The sequence below is a fragment of the Tamandua tetradactyla genome, chromosome 7, assembly GCF_023851605.1.
Source record: "Tamandua tetradactyla isolate mTamTet1 chromosome 7, mTamTet1.pri, whole genome shotgun sequence".
In the NCBI taxonomy this organism is placed as follows: domain Eukaryota; kingdom Metazoa; phylum Chordata; class Mammalia; order Pilosa; family Myrmecophagidae; genus Tamandua; species Tamandua tetradactyla.
This window is the reverse complement of record NC_135333.1, coordinates 69,180,517-69,197,426: the sequence shown is the minus strand read 5'-3', so window position 1 is coordinate 69,197,426 and position 16,910 is coordinate 69,180,517. Positions and strand designations below refer to the sequence as shown.

At 46.7% G+C, this 16,910-nt stretch overlaps 2 protein-coding genes across 3 annotated transcripts; one reads left to right on the top strand and one right to left on the bottom strand.

The window, feature by feature from the left end:
• Positions 1-9,772: 9,772 nt before the first annotated feature.
• On the top strand, positions 9,773-12,584 carry SPSB2 (splA/ryanodine receptor domain and SOCS box containing 2). 2 transcript variants are annotated; one of them, XM_077169909.1, is made up of 3 exons: positions 9,773-10,092; positions 10,538-11,271; positions 12,227-12,584. In XM_077169909.1, the coding sequence occupies exons 2-3, from the start codon at positions 10,608-10,610 to the stop codon at positions 12,352-12,354; spliced, it is 792 nt and encodes a 263-aa protein (XP_077026024.1). In that variant the 5' UTR covers positions 9,773-10,092; positions 10,538-10,607; the 3' UTR covers positions 12,355-12,584. The 2 variants fall into 2 exon arrangements, with proteins under 2 accessions (XP_077026024.1, XP_077026023.1); XM_077169908.1 differs by lacking the exon at positions 9,773-10,092 and adding an exon at positions 10,139-10,308.
• Positions 12,585-12,693: 109 nt separating this feature from the next.
• On the bottom strand, positions 12,694-16,107 carry TPI1 (triosephosphate isomerase 1). The gene is made up of 7 exons (XM_077169907.1): positions 15,855-16,107; positions 14,546-14,669; positions 14,347-14,431; positions 14,140-14,272; positions 13,740-13,825; positions 13,368-13,455; positions 12,694-13,239 (listed from the first exon to the last, which is right to left on the bottom strand). Exons 1-7 carry the CDS (start codon positions 16,078-16,080, stop codon positions 13,121-13,123), a joined length of 861 nt encoding a protein of 286 aa, XP_077026022.1. The 5' UTR covers positions 16,081-16,107; the 3' UTR covers positions 12,694-13,120.
• Between the last annotated feature and the right edge of the window lie 803 nt (positions 16,108-16,910).

Sequence of the window (16,910 nt, the reverse complement as noted above, 5' to 3'; positions counted from 1 at the left end):
TGCTGCCTGCCGCGTGCTTTGCAATGGTTAAGGAACCTGAAGGTTATACGCCTGCGCAGGGTGGCAGCGCGGCCTCCTAGGCCATATTTTCTACAGACGCTGTCGCCATTTTCTCGCCACCCGTGGGCTTGGTAGTCAGTATTCCTATGTTTGATTCTTTTTTTTTTATTTTAAACATGGGCAGGCACCGGGAATCAATCCCGGATCCTCTGGCGTGGCAGGCAAGCGTTCTTGCCTGCTGAGCCACCATGGCCCACCTCTATGTTTGATTGTTGATGCTGCTAATTACCAGCTCTGTGGACCAGCTGTTTAATCTCTGTAAGCCTCAGTCTGTGAATCTGTTGAAATTGACATATCATTTTTGTAGAGTTAAATGAGATACTGTGAGTTTCATGACATATTTAACTCGATATCAGCAATACTCGTTTAAATAGGACACAGGGTGGCCAACCAACATCACATGAGCGTGAGATGGAAGAATGGACTATGTTGTTTCTTTGGGCCCTGTTCTCCTGGGTTTCTTCAGTGTAGATACCTTGCAGGGCTACGATTCTGTTGTTTTAATATATCTCCTTTCCATATAACATGACCCGTTTAGAGGCAGTCCAGTCAAATCGGATCTTTGTAAATGCTGGGAGAAAAACTGTTTTTCTGAGGGAGGGTGGTGTGTCCGTTTCTGATATTAGCCACATAAATATGGCGTCAAGAATCTGCATGTGTAATCAACATTCAAGAAATTTGTGAAGCTAGATCATCAGAACGTTGCTACAGTTGCTAAGGTGACAGCAAAGTGGGTGTGATAAGTACTTGAAGTCAGAAAAGGCACTAAACTTACAGTTAGAGGACATGAACCAGAAACGTGTCTAACAGGCAATACATAGCAAAAAAAAAAAAAAAAAAAAAACGAAAAAAAGAAAGTAAAGCTCTCATTCTGAAGTCAAAGTTCAAACTTATTGCCAGGGAACAGGGCATTCGGATGTAAGGATTTCAAAACCAGCCAAAGATGGCTTAATAGTTTCAGAAACCACTTCAACCTCAAAAAATATGCAAATTGTGAGGCTGTGTCTGTGCAGGAACAGGCAGCAAAACCCATCCAAAGATACTTTTAAAAATTATTGGTAAACCCACAACTTCTCTAATTAAAAAAGTAAATTTAAAATTTTTTAAAAGCAACTAATTGCCAACTTTCTATAAAATAGGAATACACACATAACTATTAACAGAGCCTGTTTAGAATATTTGAGTACCAGCCACCCCATTATCCATATTAATGTGGGTGGGAGACAGAAGCAGATATTTTTATAATGTAATGTATCGATAATCAAGTAAAATTTCTTAATTCTTAAAAGGCCTATGGATAAGCTTAATGCCTATGGCTAAGCTAACTTAAGATAACAATTTCAGGTGGTTGAGATTTCCATATGTTCATTATAAAAATATTTGTAGCTTCACATTTTCCTGAAATCAGGAAAATATTGAGTAACATAGGCCATTACTATAACAATGTAGATATTTGCAAGAACTTTCTACGTGATATTTTGAGAACATTCACAGTTTTAACAGCTGATTCAGTGGTATCTAAGTTTGTGTTTAATATTTAGAATGTAAGAACTCTGCCGTCTGAATTTGCAGATTTTTTTCCTTGTTGCCTTAATTTTAAATTGCTTTATGAAACTTACAGCGCAAACACAGGCTTTACAATGATTTATTTAAATATGCCTGTGGTTAAGCTAAGATATCCATTGTTGGGGGTTCTAAATAAATTGTTTTCTTAAATTAAAAAAAAAGTCCACACACTCAGAGGTAAAATTGTTGAAAAAAAAATAACCAAGAGAAACAGAATAGGCCGAAAGAAAGATGAAGTTAGGAAAATGTTTAATCTGATACTATATTATAACAAAAAGTTTTTAGCCTTCATGTGATTTGAATAAAGTGCTTAAGATACATCAAAAAATCAATGAGACAACAACTGAGGCAAAAACTGATGTGAAAATTATTTTGGATCATGGAAAACATTCTGATATTCCTATTTGATTCAAGTTTTCAAACTATAAGCCAATGGGGTGACAAGTGCGTTTGTCTTGGCACATGTAGCAATTAAAAAATTCCCAACCAATATCCCGAAGAACCACAGACAAATATTTACTGAAGTCCACAAGAGTCTTTTCCCTGAATAAAAATATTCCAAAATAATAAAAGTTGCTATACATTTCACTGTAACACACTTGCTCCTTGAGTAGAATCAATGATTTAAAAAAAGTATTACCAGCGAAAAGGGCTATCTTGTGGAATATGATGAGACAGGTATTTTCTGGGAGGAAACTGCATTTAGATTTCCAAACTAGAAACACAAGGCCCTGTTTGAAGGCAGTTAATGACTTTATCTCTGCTCCTTTCTCTCCTTTCCATCTGTCCCCCTCTTATAGTGGCAATGTAATGTATTTAATAATGCCAGACATATTCTATAGCGCTACAAATCCTTGAGTCCCACTCCCTAAAAAATCTGTTGGTGCCCAACAATCAAATGCAAAGTCTTGGGGTGATAGCAGCACTTTTCCTGATTAGTTCCACAGTTGTTCATTCTAGAAGTCAAGCAGGACCTCAAAGAGAAAGACTTGGCTTTAGCATGGCTGACCACAAATAGCTTCACCCTGAGGTACTCCGTTGTGTACTAACAACATTGAAGTCTTCTTCCTCCCCACAGTATCACCGCACCCTCTGTCTGCTAATCTAAGCATGATTTGCTATTTCAAAGACACATATATGAGGCTGAGATTGCTCCTTGATTCCCAGAGCCATGTATGCTGACTCATTTTAATGTGACGTTGATTTGGAAGTCCTTCCATATTGCCAGTTGCAAAATTTATATTAAACAGACAATGGAAGCAATGAAATCTGAATCATTCAGTGTAGGTTGGCAACAATGAGTTTAGAATTTAAGGATTTTCTGTGGAAAAGAAGTGAAACTCATTGCTGAAGTGGCCTAGGAAGTGGATCATGGTGGCTTTATGGAAATCTTTGAGGAATAAATTGAAGAACTTCTTAAGAACCACAGAGAAATGCTAATAAGAAGTTTGAGGAACTGATAAGATAAAGATGATGAATACGAAGAGGCAAGAAGTTGAAATCATCATAAATTTGCTGAAGTAGTCCATGCTGCAAAATACCTGAAGGATTTAAATTCTTAATAAAATCCCACATGGAGAAAAACCTGAAAATCACCTGTGGCTAAATCTATACATTTGTAATTTCCTATGAACTAGCACGTCTGCAACAAAAATGAGTGCCTAGGTCCACAAAAGAACTTGCACTATAATGGACATAGTATCTTTCTGCATAATAACTAAAAACTGGAAAAAACCCAAATGCCTATCAGTAGAATAAACTGTGGTATTAATACACAATGGAATTGTCCAATAATGGAAATAACAAGCCACTGTTACATTCAACAAAATCTCACAGACATAATGTTGAGAAAAGTCAGACACAAAAGAGTACGTACTATATGGTTTCATTTATATGAAATGGAAGAACAGACAAAACTAAGCAGTGATAGAGGTCAAACAAAGTTACCTGTGGGAGTTTATCTGGCAAGAAGGAGTTCTCTAGAATGCTGGAAATGTTCTTTATATTGATCTTTTGGGTGGTAGTCCACAAATGTATACACATGTAATAACTTCATTGAGCAATTTAAGATGAGTGTACTTTTTATGTTACATGTTGATAAAGAAGATTAAATGTTAGAATTACTTGTAGCATTATGGAATATATGTGTAATTATCAGCATGTATTTGAGCAGCTCAAGATTCAGTGCAACAACTGTTGAATATCATATTTTAAACAACCAGAAGTAGCTGAGCCTGGGCAATTTCTCAAGCTAAATCAGAGCCAGTTGAGGTTTACTCTCCCTCTCTGTACCCCATGCCTTCTACCATTTGGGTTCTACAAGGGTCCTTTACTTATTATTCATCATAGGCCTGTATCCACAATCATGGTGGCATTATTATTATTTTTATACACTGGCAAGTATATCCAGGATAGATGGTTGATAAGGGTACACGGTTCAGGGTTCACAGCTTTCCTTTTCTTTAATTAAATCATCACAAAATTATATTCTGTATATCATTGAATCCATTCTTCCAAATGTCTATTTTTTAACATAAAATTAACACATGTTGTTACCTAATAGATGGTGTATTAGTTTGGAAGCTGATAGAATGTGATATTCCAGAACTGGAACAGCTTTTAAAAAGGGGAATTTAATAAGTTACAAGTTTACAGTTCTGAGGAAGTGAAAGTGTCCAAATTAAGGCACCAACAAGAGGTTACCTTCACTCAAGAAAGGTGGATGGGTCAGGAACACCTCTGTCAGCTGGGTAGTCACGTGGCTGGCATCTGCTGGTCCTTTGCTCCTGGGCTCTGTTGCTTTCAGCCTCTGTCCCTGTGAGGGTTCCTCATTTTACTCCTCCAGGGCTGGCTTTCATCTCTTGGCTTCCCTTGGCTCTCTCCAGGTTCTGGCCTACTTAACATCTCATGGCATTTGGATGGTTTCTACACTGTGTGATTATGTCTCAATAAAACTTCATTAAAAAAAAAACAAAAATAAAGACCTCTCATGGCAATGTCTGCTGGACTCCAAACATCTCCAAACATCTGTGTCTCTGTTCTCCACATGCCCACATCTGTTTCAGCTCTCTTGTGAAGTTTCTGTGAGCTCTGAGGCTTCTGTCATTTCTGACTCTCTCCAAAATGTTTCCTCTTTTAAAGGATTCCAGTAAACTAATCAAGACTCACCTTGAAGGTGTAGAGTCACATCTCCATGTAAATCAAAGGCCAGACCTACAATTGGGTGTGTCACATCTTTGTGAATAAATCTAATCAAAAGATTCCAATCTACAGTACTGAATCAAGATGAAAAATGGTGGCCCTCACAAGATTGAATCAGGATTAAAACATGGTTTTTCTGGGGTACATAATATTTTTAAACCAGCACAGATCAGATAAGTGATTTTTCAAGGGTAATTTTTGACTAGGTGACATAATTGTCACCTTCCCTTTTCCCACCCTCTATCCCCGGAACCTGTGAAACTTGTGGCATAATCCTGTCACTCTGAAAGTGCTAGTCAAGTCCTTGCAGCCTGGACTCTATACCTACCACTCCCCACACCTGCTTTCTCTCCAAGACTTGCAAATGACTTCTGGCCAGGAAAATCTAGTATTTGTGCCATTTTGAAGTTATTGTGTACCCCAGAAAAGCCATGTTCTTTAATCCTCATTCAGTATTGCCGGGTGGGATCTTCTTGCTTCCATGGAGATGTGACCCACCCAATTGTGGGTGGTATCTTCTGATTAGATGGTTTCCATGGAGATGCATCTCTACCCATTAAAGGTGGGGTTGCATACTGGAGCCCTTTAAGAGGGAACCATTTTGGGAAAAGCTTTAGAGCCAACAGTGCTGACAGAGCCCACACAGCTACTGAAGAACCCTAGATAGAAAGTTAGCAGATGTCACCATGTGCCTTCCCAGCTGAGAGAGAAACCCCGAACATCATTGACCTTTTTGCGCCAAGATACTTTACCTGGAAGCCTTAACTTGGACATGTTCATGGCCTTAGAACTGTAAACTTGCAACTTAATAAATTCCCTTTCTAAAAAACCATTCTGTTTCTGGTATATTACATTCCACCAGCTTACAAACTAAAACAGTATTCACACCTGAATTTTCTGCTAGACTATATCCTCCTTGATTCACCTCTCACTCTACACTCTCTCCCTGGGTCCCTTCTTTGATTTTCATAGTTTAACTACTGCCTAAAGGCTGACACCTCCCAAATTTATATCTCCAGCCCAGGCCTCTCATTCCACCACCAGACCAGCCATTTTTCCAAGAATGTTCTGATGGTTCCATATGGTTATTCCTCAGGCACCTCAAAGACATGTTCCAAACTGAACTCATCATCTCTCTGCCCCTCTGTTTCTCCCTGCCTGAATTGTACCACCTTCTGGCATCTCCATCTTGATTAGAGGTGCCACCTTCCAACCCAGTCTTCCAGGTTAGATCCCCCTTTTTTCTCTTTCCTTTTCCTCACTCAGCATCTAATTAGTCATCAAATCTTGCAATTTAATCAATGTTTCTTCAATTATTTTCATCATTATTTCTGTTACCCTAGTTCAGGCTCTTGACATGTGTTTCCTGAGCTGCTGCAACTGTCTCCTCACTCCCAGTCTGATTTCCCTGAAACCTCCTTGTTTTGGTTTGCTAAAGCTGTTGGAATGCAATGTACCAGAAATGGATTGGCTTTTGCAAAGGGGGCTTATTAAGTTCAGAATTTCATGTTGAGAAGGGGTGTGAACACTAAATAATAGTGTGTGTGTGTGGGGTGTGGTTAGTTGACAATTTTGGAGAGGCTGAGCCTTCTGGGTTTCAGGATTTATTTGGCCTAGAAAACCTCTGGAAATTATAGGTTCCAGGAAATCAAGTATAGTGCATGAAACTTTTATAGAGTTTCAGTTTGAGTCCTGCGCGTTCTTAGTAGATAACGGGAGTGATGTCGGTTAGAGTTTATCAAACTATGGCAATTTTCACTATCTAACTGAACCTTGCCTAACAATAGCCTCCAGAATTGCCTCTTAACTCTATTTGATCTCTCTTAGCAACTGATGCCTTATTTTATTACATTTCTCCCCCTTTTGGTCAGGAAGGTATTGTTGATCCCACAGTGTCATGGCCAGACTCACCCCTGGGAACCACACCCCACATCGTCAGTGAGACTTTCACCCCTGAATGTCTATGTCCCATGAAGGGGGGTTTCCTTGCAGAGTTGGGCTTAGAGAGAGGCCACATTTGAGCCACAAAAGAGGTTTACTGGAAGCAACTCTTAGGCTTTGTTATAGGTAGTCTTGGCTTCTCCACTACAGAAATAAGTTTCACAAGGATAAGCCTCAAAATCAAGGGCTTGGCCTATTTTCTTGTGAGTCTCAAATGGCAGAGAGGTTATTCAGGGTTCCCAAATGGGAAAGCTTAATAGTTCTGTATATATAAATATATTAAATATATATAATATATATATATTTCCTTCAGACTCTCAAGTGACTCTATGAATACTTTTTAATTATCAGTCTACCATCGTCTGAGATGTATCCTGGTATTAAACTATACAGAATTACAAGGACACATTCCTGTTCTGGACTCTAGGAATTTGGGTTGATTAAATGAGCTATCCAGACAGGTTGACTTAGATTGTGTGTTACAGTACATGACAGTCTAGAATACATACACTATCATCTTTTACCCTGTCTTCTGATTTACCTTAATCCCAGCCAGATTGGCTTTCTTTTTTATCTCTAATTGTGGACCGATCTCTTTTTCAGTTACTTTAACTGTTATCATATACAGCTATGCTATCTTTCAGGGCTACAGCACTACATTTCTGGATCTTAGGTGTCACAGAGTTACTCAGAGTTCCAGGGAAATACCAGCTGATACACATATATCTCAGTATCTCAGAATCTAGAAGTACACTTACAACTTCAGACTAAGTGTGACTGCTATAAGGCTTTACAGTCTAAGCTCCGATTTTCTTATAAGTATTTTCTGAAAGAGACCTTAGTGTATTTGTTCTTTTGTTTTTGGCTTATTTTGCAGAACACATTGTCCCCTAGGTTTATTCAGTTTGTTGTATGCCTCTCAATGTCCCTTTTTGTAATCGCACCATATTCCATAAGACAAATTTATCATAGTTTGCCGTTCTGCTTCTCAGTTGTTGTACCCTTCAGCTTCCTCTGTCTACTGGACATCATGGATAATGTCGAAAACAAACAAACTTGTGTCTTACAGTATCCTCTCTTGGTTGTACAACCAGCAGCACTCTCAATTTTAGACAATTTTCATTAGTCCATAGTGAGAAAGAACCAACAAATACAGCATTACCAAATATCAAATCGAAACTAATCCTTGTCACTTGTCCCTCTCCCCCAATTAGTTGCCTCTGGGTAGTGCTGTGGTACTGTTGATGTCTTCCTGTCAACTATGGCTGTAGCATGCATTTCTAGTCTTTCCCTATACTATTGACTCTTTGTCCACTTATTAAATCTTTGAAATAGTGCATGTGAGAACTTATTTGTAACTGTAGATTTTATCAGTGGGATACATAGCACTATACATCCCCTTTCAATCATATTCACCTCAATATGTTAATGTGATTTATAACTCTACTAATTAGTTACCATCACTTCTAACCATTCCCTTGCATTTAAGTTCACCCTCACTGTGTAGCCTTTCCCCCATCTCTAGCCTTTGTGTACCTCTAGGTCTGTTATATTCTGTGAGCACTTTTAAGGATTCCAGTAAACTAAGATCCACCTTGAGTGAGCAGGATCACATCTCCATCTACTCAAAATGTCCCACCCACAATTGGGTGGGCCACATCTCCATGGAAACAACCTAATCAAAAGCTCCCATCCAAACAATAGGTCTGCCCCTACAAAATTGGATTAAAAGAACATGACTTTTCGGGGATACATACCAGTTTCAAACCAGCACACTCCTCTACACTGTTGCCAGGTTGGTCTTTCTAAAAGGCATATCTGGCAGTGTCACTCTCCTGCTTCTCTCCTAAAGTGGCTCTCCATTACTGGTCTGTCTTGTAGGATAATATGTATATTCCTTAACTGAGCCTACGAGTCCTCCATAATCTAATGAATACTTTTCTTAAGATTTTTCTCTTCCTTCTTTTCTGCAGCAATCTGGAAGACTGTTCTTCTCAAGCCCACCATTTTTCATGCTGACTCCTCAGTTTGGAACACCTTGCATATGCAGCAACCCAAACTGCAGAGTCATCTCTCAGGCCAATTCTTACTCATCCTTTAAGGTTCAGTCCAGGTGTCACCTGGTCTGGGATGCTTTTCTCACTTAGCTGCTTGACTCTAGTTAGAAGTCCCATCCTTTTTTACTCCTATAGTACTTTATAGCTCTAGCATTTCATTTACTACATGATAAACTGTTTTATAAATGTCCTTGGAAACTCCTTGAGGATTCCCCGCTTAATCTCCAGGGTTTAGCACAAATCATTAACTTTGAACCACAAACTGTTCCAAGTGCTTTATAAATATATAACCTCATTAATCCTCAGTATACCCTATGAAACAGATACTAACATTATCTTTGGTTTGCAGAGGAAGAAACAGAGGTAGACAGAGGGCTAATTTGCCCAAGGTCACATGCATACTGGCCTTCAGGTATTCACCCTCAATCAGTATGGTTTCACATTTGGTGCCCTTCACCACTGTACTATATTGCCTTCCCATCTAGTCAGCACTCAGTAAATGTTAGTAAACAATAAGAGCTCTGCTTAGTGAATATATAGTACATACGGGCTCCAGGCTAAATGCTCTCCATGGATTATTTCAACTCCACTAAAACCCTGTGAGTTAAGTACCAGCTTTATTCCCATTTAACACAAGATGAAACAAGTTTACAGAAGTTTGGCAACCTCTTCGAGATCACACAGCTAATTAGTGGCATAGCTTCACTCACTATAACAAATGAGACCAACAGCTCAGGAACGGAGACCGATGACACCTACAGCTCTGAGGGTGAAACGCAGCTCAAAACCCGAGACCTGGCACAGGCTGTCCCACAACCTGGGGCAGAAACGGGCCAGACCCCCAAAAACGTGACCCAGAGACACCGAGAAATGGAAGCTGATACATATCAGCACAATGGGAGCCCCTCCTTGACCCTTTTATACCCTTTATCCCGAGGGGTTCATAAGCTGCCCAGAGGTCGCTTAAAGTCTTTACGGTGGTGAGCAGAGGTCCCGGATCCCAAGACAGTGACAACATCAAAGAGTCAATTCTGGGCCTGGACCGCCAGGTGGAAGCTTCGAGGTGACAACGGAAGGGTTAACCGCTCTGGCGGGCCTCCCGCGGGGGGCGGGGCTTAGGAGGTGACCAGAGACTTAACCGCCCCGGAACACGCCCCTATGGGCGGGGCCTATGGGCGGGGCGGGGCCTTTGCGGCGGCGAATGAAGTGTTAACAGGCCGGATGGATCCCACCGGGTCAAGGCGCGACCCCGGACAGCGAGGAGAAGGTTAATCGCCCCTGCGCTCTCCTTCCGAGACGGGGCGGGTCCGCGGGGCGGGGCGCGGCCTGGAGGCGGTGCTGGAGGCGGAAGTGGCCGGCGGTCTGCTACCGGCGCATTTCGGCTGAGTGCTCCTGGATTTCTGCTGAGGGCCAGGGGACCCTGCGGGCTGGGAAGGCGAGCGAGGGTCCGAGGCGGTGGCACGGGCGGTCGGGAGTGTCCATGGTGAGGTTCAAAGGGTGCGAAGTCTTATGAGTGACGGGAGACTCGGGATAGATGGGGAGAGGACAAGATGAGGAATGGGTCTGGGAACATCGGGGAGCGAAGAACAGGGGCATTGGGCAAAGCACCACAGGGGATTGAGGAGAGTAGGTGGGATCATGGGGCGCAGGGGTGAGGAGCACCTGCCAGGATCCTGCGATTCGGACCTCCTTCTCTTTCTACTCCTCTCCAGATCAGCCCGGAACTGAAGCTCAACTTTCAGAAGAGAGACGTCCCAGCAAGGCTCTTTCCGGGGAGTCTCCATGGGCCAGACGGCCCTGGCAGGGGGAAGCAGCAGCACCCCTACCCCACAGACCCTATACCCTCACCTCTCTTGTCCCGAGGGCTTGGAGGAGCTGCTGTCTGCGCCCCGTCCTGACCTGAAGGCCCAACGGCGCCACGGCTGGAACCCCAAGGACTGCTCAGAGAATATTGAGGTCAAGGAAGGGGGGTTGTGCTTTGAGCGACGACCTGTGGCCCAGAGCACTGATGGGGCCCGGGGGAAAAGGGGCTACTCGAGGGGCCTGCATGTCTGGGAGATCAGCTGGCCTCCTGAGCAGAGGGGTACCCATGCCGTGGTGGGCGTGGCCACGGCCCTGGCCCCGTTGCAGACTGACCACTATGCGGCGCTGCTGGGCAGCAACAGCGAGTCTTGGGGCTGGGACATTGGACGGGGAAAGCTGTACCATCAGAGTAAGGGGCCCGGGGCCCCCCAGTACCCAGCCGGACCTCAGGGTCAACAGCTGGAGGTGCCAGAGAGGCTGCTGGTGGTTCTGGACATGGAGGAGGGAACTCTGGGCTATGCTATTGAGGGCACCTATTTGGGGCCAGCCTTCCGTGGACTGAAGGGCAGGACCCTCTATCCGGCAGTAAGTGCTGTCTGGGGCCAGTGCCAGATCCGCATCCACTACCTGGGCGAAAGGAGAGGTGAGATCTGGGGCAAAGTGTGGGGAGAGGGGCCTGTTACTGGTAGAAGTGGGTTCAAATGGGAGCTCAACGTCAGACTGGAATGGAGGGATAGACCTTCATATGACCTGCATCCTACCCCTATCCAGTGCCAGGCATGGCTAAGGGTCTTCATAATTGTTGCCTAATTTAGTTCTCCCAATAGCCATAGAGGTAAAACTGAGGCTTGGAAAAGTGACTTGCTCAAGCTCTCTTGGTGAGTAGTGAACCCTCAAAATGGAGCAAAATGCAGCAGGGATTAGGGCTTTATGGGAGGGTATCAGCTCCTGGATCAAGAAATACAAGGGTAAATTGGTGGCTGGGGTAGGCGTACAGGTTAAAAAGGAAGAGAGGACTGTCAGTATGCCAGGCACCCTGGGTGTGTACCAGATTCCCTTGGTTCTGACCTGTCTCTGTGACACATACCTACTTCCTTCCTCAGCCAAACCACAGGATAGAGCCACTGGGGCCCTGGGTACCAAAAAGAACAGCAGCAGAGACAGGGCCTTGGGGTGGGGCTGCAAGTTAATGACTGGAACTAGACTTCGGGCTGATGGACCTTAACTGTTCTCTGCAGTTGCAGCCTCCAGCCCAGGGTGGAAACTATCCTTCCTTCTACTTTACTAACCCTAGCTTTGAGGCCTCTTGAGAATCAAAGCTTGCACTAGCTCCACTAGTCAGAGCTACCTTGCTTGGCCTGTTGCTTAGTAGGCCTTGGCTAGAGCTTCAGCCCCAGCTGACTGGCGGGTGGAGGATGTGTGAATTCCAGCTTCAATACCGTGCTCCCCAGAGCAGGTGCAAAACTTCGGGGTGACTTAGAACACCCTCTCAGGAAAGGAACAAGAAAGCAGAAGGGAACCTGGGCAGGTCCCTGTAGTTTGAGGATATCTGGCCAGTGATTACAACCTACTCAACTTCCTTTCCTTCTCTCCCCCAGCGGAGCCACACTCCCTTCTACACCTGAGTCGCCTGTGTGTGCGCCACACTCTGGGGGATACCCGGCTTGGCCAGGTATCTGCTCTGCCCTTGCCCCCTGCCATGAAGCGCTACCTGCTGTACCAGTGATCCCTGTGCTACCACCCCTGCCTGGCGGGGAGGGGAGCCACTGCTGGCCTCCACAAGCTATTTAAAGCCAGTGAGGCTGGGGGGTTGGTAAGGCTGGGTCCCTACCCCCAACATTCCTAAACTCTGGAGAACTACTAGCTGCAGAGCCACCCAGAGAAAGGGAGGAAGCTGTTATTTAAGGCTGTGACAACCTGGTATGCAATACACATTTTTTCAAGTAAAAATAGTAAGATATGTGTTGTTTAGAAATTTTTTTTGCAGAAGAGATAGGGTCCTTTGACTGCCTCAGAAAGGACAAAGGAGGTTGTATGGGCAAGTACAGTGAAGGAGGAGGAGCTGCAAGGTTTAGTGCCAGGTATTTATTTCCACACACGGGACTGCTCACAGACACACATACACAGGTAGTGGCACCATGGGAGAGGGTGGTATCCCTGGAGAGGGGAAGAGGAGAACAGTTTTGCCTGTCCTTACCAGGGGTGGAGGGGACCCACAAGCAAGCTTCACCCCTCACTTCTACCACTCAGCCAAGGAGAAGCCACCTTGGTGACATGTTTAGTTCCAACCAGTAAATGGAGAAGGGATTGGCCTGGTCCCAGCCATTACAGGGGGAAGGTGTAAACAATAAAGGAAGTTGCATTAGGGCCACCAGAGGTGGGGGTGGTGGCGGCAAGTAACACCATGAGAAGCATATGTGGGGGACAATTATCAGGTTCTGCACAGCCTATTCCATGGCTCAGCAGGAAGGGGCTAGGGGAGATGGATGGGTTTATTGTTTAGCATTGATGATGTCCACAAATTCAGGCTTGAGGGAGGCACCACCCACAAGGAAGCCATCCACATCAGGCTGGCTTGCCAGCTCCTTGCAGGTTGCCCCAGTCACAGAACCTGGGAAGGGGGAAGAGAGAGGGACTGAGGAGGGATAGAATGGGTAAATTCCATCTCTACCCTGTGTCTAGGGAGGGCTTGGTCTAACTCTTAGCCCACCGACTCGGGCTGGGGCCAAACCTTCTCACCTCCATAAATGATGCGGGTGCCCTGAGCCACGGCGTCAGAGACATTGGACTTCAGCCATCCCCGCAGCTTCTCATGCACTTCCTGGGCCTAGATCCAAACCAGAAGCCAGACTGAGAAAGACCCTTTCTGCCTCCCACCCAAAGGGGTAAAACACTGGGGACAATTGGAGAGAAACAGTATGGTTTTGGAGCAAGAGCCCTGGGATCTGGGTCAGAACAGCAGGGATCCAATCCCAGAATGGGGCGGCCTTGGACAAGTGACTCTCTGGGCTTGGGGGGACCTTGTCTACAACGTGAGGGGTTGGCCCCAGTGGGTTTCTGTGACCATCCCAGGCAGGAATGGATGAGGGCAGAGCTCCTGAGCTCAGCTACCTGTTGGGGTGTTGCAGTCTTGCCAGTACCGATGGCCCACACAGGCTCATAGGCCAGGACGACCTTGTTCCAGTCAGTCACATTATCTGCATGACAAAGATCAGAGATAGAGAGAGGAGGCGGCAGGAAGGTGCTATCCAGCCACCTTCCCCAGGGTGTGAAAAATGACGGTGGCCCTCTGCCCTCTGGTGGCTGTTGACGGAACTCTGAATGGCATCTATGCCCTCAGTGGCAGGAGCAGAGCTAGCTAGATGCCAAGAGAGGGGGTAAAATGCAAGGTTTCTCCCCCTCCCCTTTCTTGATTGGCATGGGGCTAAAGGCAGGCTACAGGATATTTGACCCCACCCTCTGGGCCTCCATAACCCTGGCTATGTTTAAAGGTCCCTTTCTCCCAAGTTACCTGCGATGACCTTGGTTTGCTCAAAAACGACCTTCTCAGTGATACCAGCTTCCCTCTCATCCAGCTTCTCCCCAATGCAAGCGATTACTCCCAGGCCCTCTGCCAGGGCATGGGCTACTTTCTGTCCAATCAGCTGTTGAAGAACAGTCTTGGTGAGACACCCCTCTTTGAACAGGCATCTCTTAGCTCCCCTCCTTGGTTACTAACCTCATCTGACTCTCCAAAGACGTGCCTTCTCTCTGAATGCCCCAGGACCACCCAAGTGGCTCCACAGTCTTTGATCATGCCAGGGCTAAAGGAAAGGATAAAGGCTCAGCAGGGAGTCCCCATTGAAGCTTTCCCCTCAACAGAGGAAATCAAGGAAAAGGCTCCTGCACACCCCTCTCCCACCTGGCCTGTATCTCACCTGATCTCCCCAGTAAAGGCCCCGTTAGACACTTTGTAGCAGTTCTGTGCAGCCACAGCAATCTTGGCATCTAGCTTCTGCCGGGTGAAGTCGATGTAGGCCGTGGGGGGCGCACAGACCACCTCTGAGGATGAGGTGGTGGCACAGGTGCGTAAGCCCACAAAGAAGCCTTCATGGTCCAGGTTTCCCACCCAGTGCCCGCAGCCCCCAGCCTTCACCCTTTTTATTAGTTCTGCTTTCCTTTCTCTTTTCACTTCAGCAAGATGACCTCTGTCAACTCCCTAGCCTGGACTGGGCCAGTACCCAACTCCTGGAGCCTTCTTAGGTGCCCCTAAGAGGCCATGGCCTTTGGCCCTGCCCTCTGCTCCTTTAATAGCTGTGGTTCAGATTTCCCCCGGGCTATTCTGGGCATGGGCACCTCCCAGACTCAGCATTCTCTGGGGGCCCTGCCCGCCTCCCTTTTAAAATAGCCCATGCCCTCCTTCCCCAGCAGATTTTTAGCAAAGGACGAGGGTCCAATCCCTGGACTCTGTATTGGGGTCTTTGGGGGAATAAACCAAGAGGAGGATGCTGCTTTTGGTTAGGCCCGTGATTCTGTGATTTAGGGCGGGAGGAGAAGGGCAGAGAACAGCACTCTTTGCCCTGGGTGGCAGGAAGATGACTAGCTCAAAGAGGCCTTATGCTTTGCCCTTTACAGGTTGGGGAAAGCTGTAGGATCGCCCCTCATTCCCAAACAGCTCAGGCTCTTTGCATCAGCTCAGCGCCTGATGCAGAAGGCAGGAGTCCCCGAGCGGATAAGGATCAGCGCTAGAGGCTCGTCGCGGGGAATTCGGCACGCTCAGCAGCGCGCGGGGAGGAGTCTCCGGCTACGTGCGGCGGCGCACGGAGCCGGCGGCCGAGGGGGGCAGGTAGCTGGTAGTCCGTACGCACGCTGAGCCTGCTATCCCACCTTCCCCCACACTCGGGGGCGTCGCCAGCCTCTCTAGATCGCCCACAGGGCTTCAGGCTCCGCTCCTGACCCGGCTCCTGGCTGGTGCAGCCCTGGGGCCCCCTCCTTCCCGTCGACCTAATAAGTCCTTTCCCGCCCAGAGTCCGAGGAACCATTAAATATGTCCCTGCCTTTGCTCCTCGACACTGCCCCAGGACTGCGGCTGCAGAGCCACTGCGCCGCGGGTACGATGTCTAGACACCCAACGGCCCTTGTACCCTAGCGGTGCATGCAGGTCCACGCAGACACCCAACTGGGGAGGGCGCTGCCACGCCCGGCCACCCCAGCTTCGGTCCCGAGCCCTCCCTGGCGTGAGCTTACCGGTATCGGCTGGCACCTTGGCCGCGTTCAGAGTTTTGATGATGTCCCCCAGGCCACTCTTCCGCCCGTTCATCTTCCAGTTACCCCCGACAAAGAACTTCCTGGAGGGCGCCATGGCGCTGGGACTGAGACACTGAAGGTCAGTATCACCGCGCAGCCGCGTCCACTGCCCGCTTATAAAGAGCGCAGCGAGGCAGAACTCCGCCTCCTCCTTGTCCTCAGCCATGGTTAGCCCGGCCCCCTGCCTGGAAGTCCTTCCCCCTGGTCCCGCCCACCCGCCTGGTGTTGCAAGGTTCGAACGACGTTCCCCCCTTTCTTACAGCAACGTTCCAGGGGTGTAGGTGGGTGGGGTGGGCGGAGGCTTAGTCGCTTCACAATTACTTCACTTTCGAGAAAGCGAGAGAGCTGTGCATACCTGCACTCAGGTAATCCCTCATGTCACTATATAGCCCACAGAGGGCCAGAGGTGGGTCCAAGTGGGTCCACTCCACTGCTTGGCCACTGCTTGCTAGGGTAGTCCGAGCTCTGAGAGGCATCTCTCCAGCTCAGAGAAAGAGAACTTCCTTCCACCATCGGAGAAACTACACCCGATAGCTACACACTTGACCTACCCAGAGACGTCTAAGTCCCAGTTGAATGGACGAATACAGGGTTCACTGGAGGAGGGGCAGCCCACATGCGCACAGTGGAAACTGTGCAGCTGAGAAAGAGGTAGACCACAAACCTGCAGTAGGCCCCTAAAGCAATGCCCCACTCCTTAATCCAGCTGGCCAAAGCCTGACAAAGGACTGCAGGACCAGGGGCTTGAGGCACCCTAGCCACTGAGGACATCTGAGAAATTTCCACTTGGGTCCCATCCTTCCTATGGGACTGCTGGAAGGGCTCTTCCCCCCTTTTTGTTTTGCTCTGTCTGCATTTCTGTCACCCCACTCCATTTTTCCTGAACTGACAACCCCTCTCAGGTTCTTTCATCTACTACCCCACCTCTTGGATCTCCTCTACAGCCACAAGTGACCTCCTCTGATACATCTCCAATTCACACCAATTTTCCAGGAG

What these genes read in the sequence shown, in the direction of transcription:
- TPI1 (XM_077169907.1), bottom strand. Translation starts at nt 16,080, where the DNA reads ATGGCTGAGGACAAGGAGGAGGCGGAGTTCTGCCTCGCTGCGCTCTTT. An exon ending in CAAGGTGCCAGCCGATACCG is followed by an intron (nt 14,670 to 15,854) that starts GTAAGCTCACGC and finishes CCTCATCCTCAG; the next exon opens with AGGTGGTCTGTGCGCCCCCC. An exon ending in AGACTGCAACACCCCAACAG is followed by an intron (nt 13,456 to 13,739) that starts GTAGCTGAGCTC and finishes GTTTGGATCTAG; the next exon opens with GCCCAGGAAGTGCATGAGAA.
- SPSB2 (XM_077169909.1), top strand. Translation starts at nt 10,608, where the DNA reads ATGGGCCAGACGGCCCTGGCAGGGGGAAGCAGCAGCACCCCTACCCCA. An exon ending in CTACCTGGGCGAAAGGAGAG is followed by an intron (nt 11,272 to 12,226) that starts GTGAGATCTGGG and finishes TCTCTCCCCCAG; the next exon opens with CGGAGCCACACTCCCTTCTA.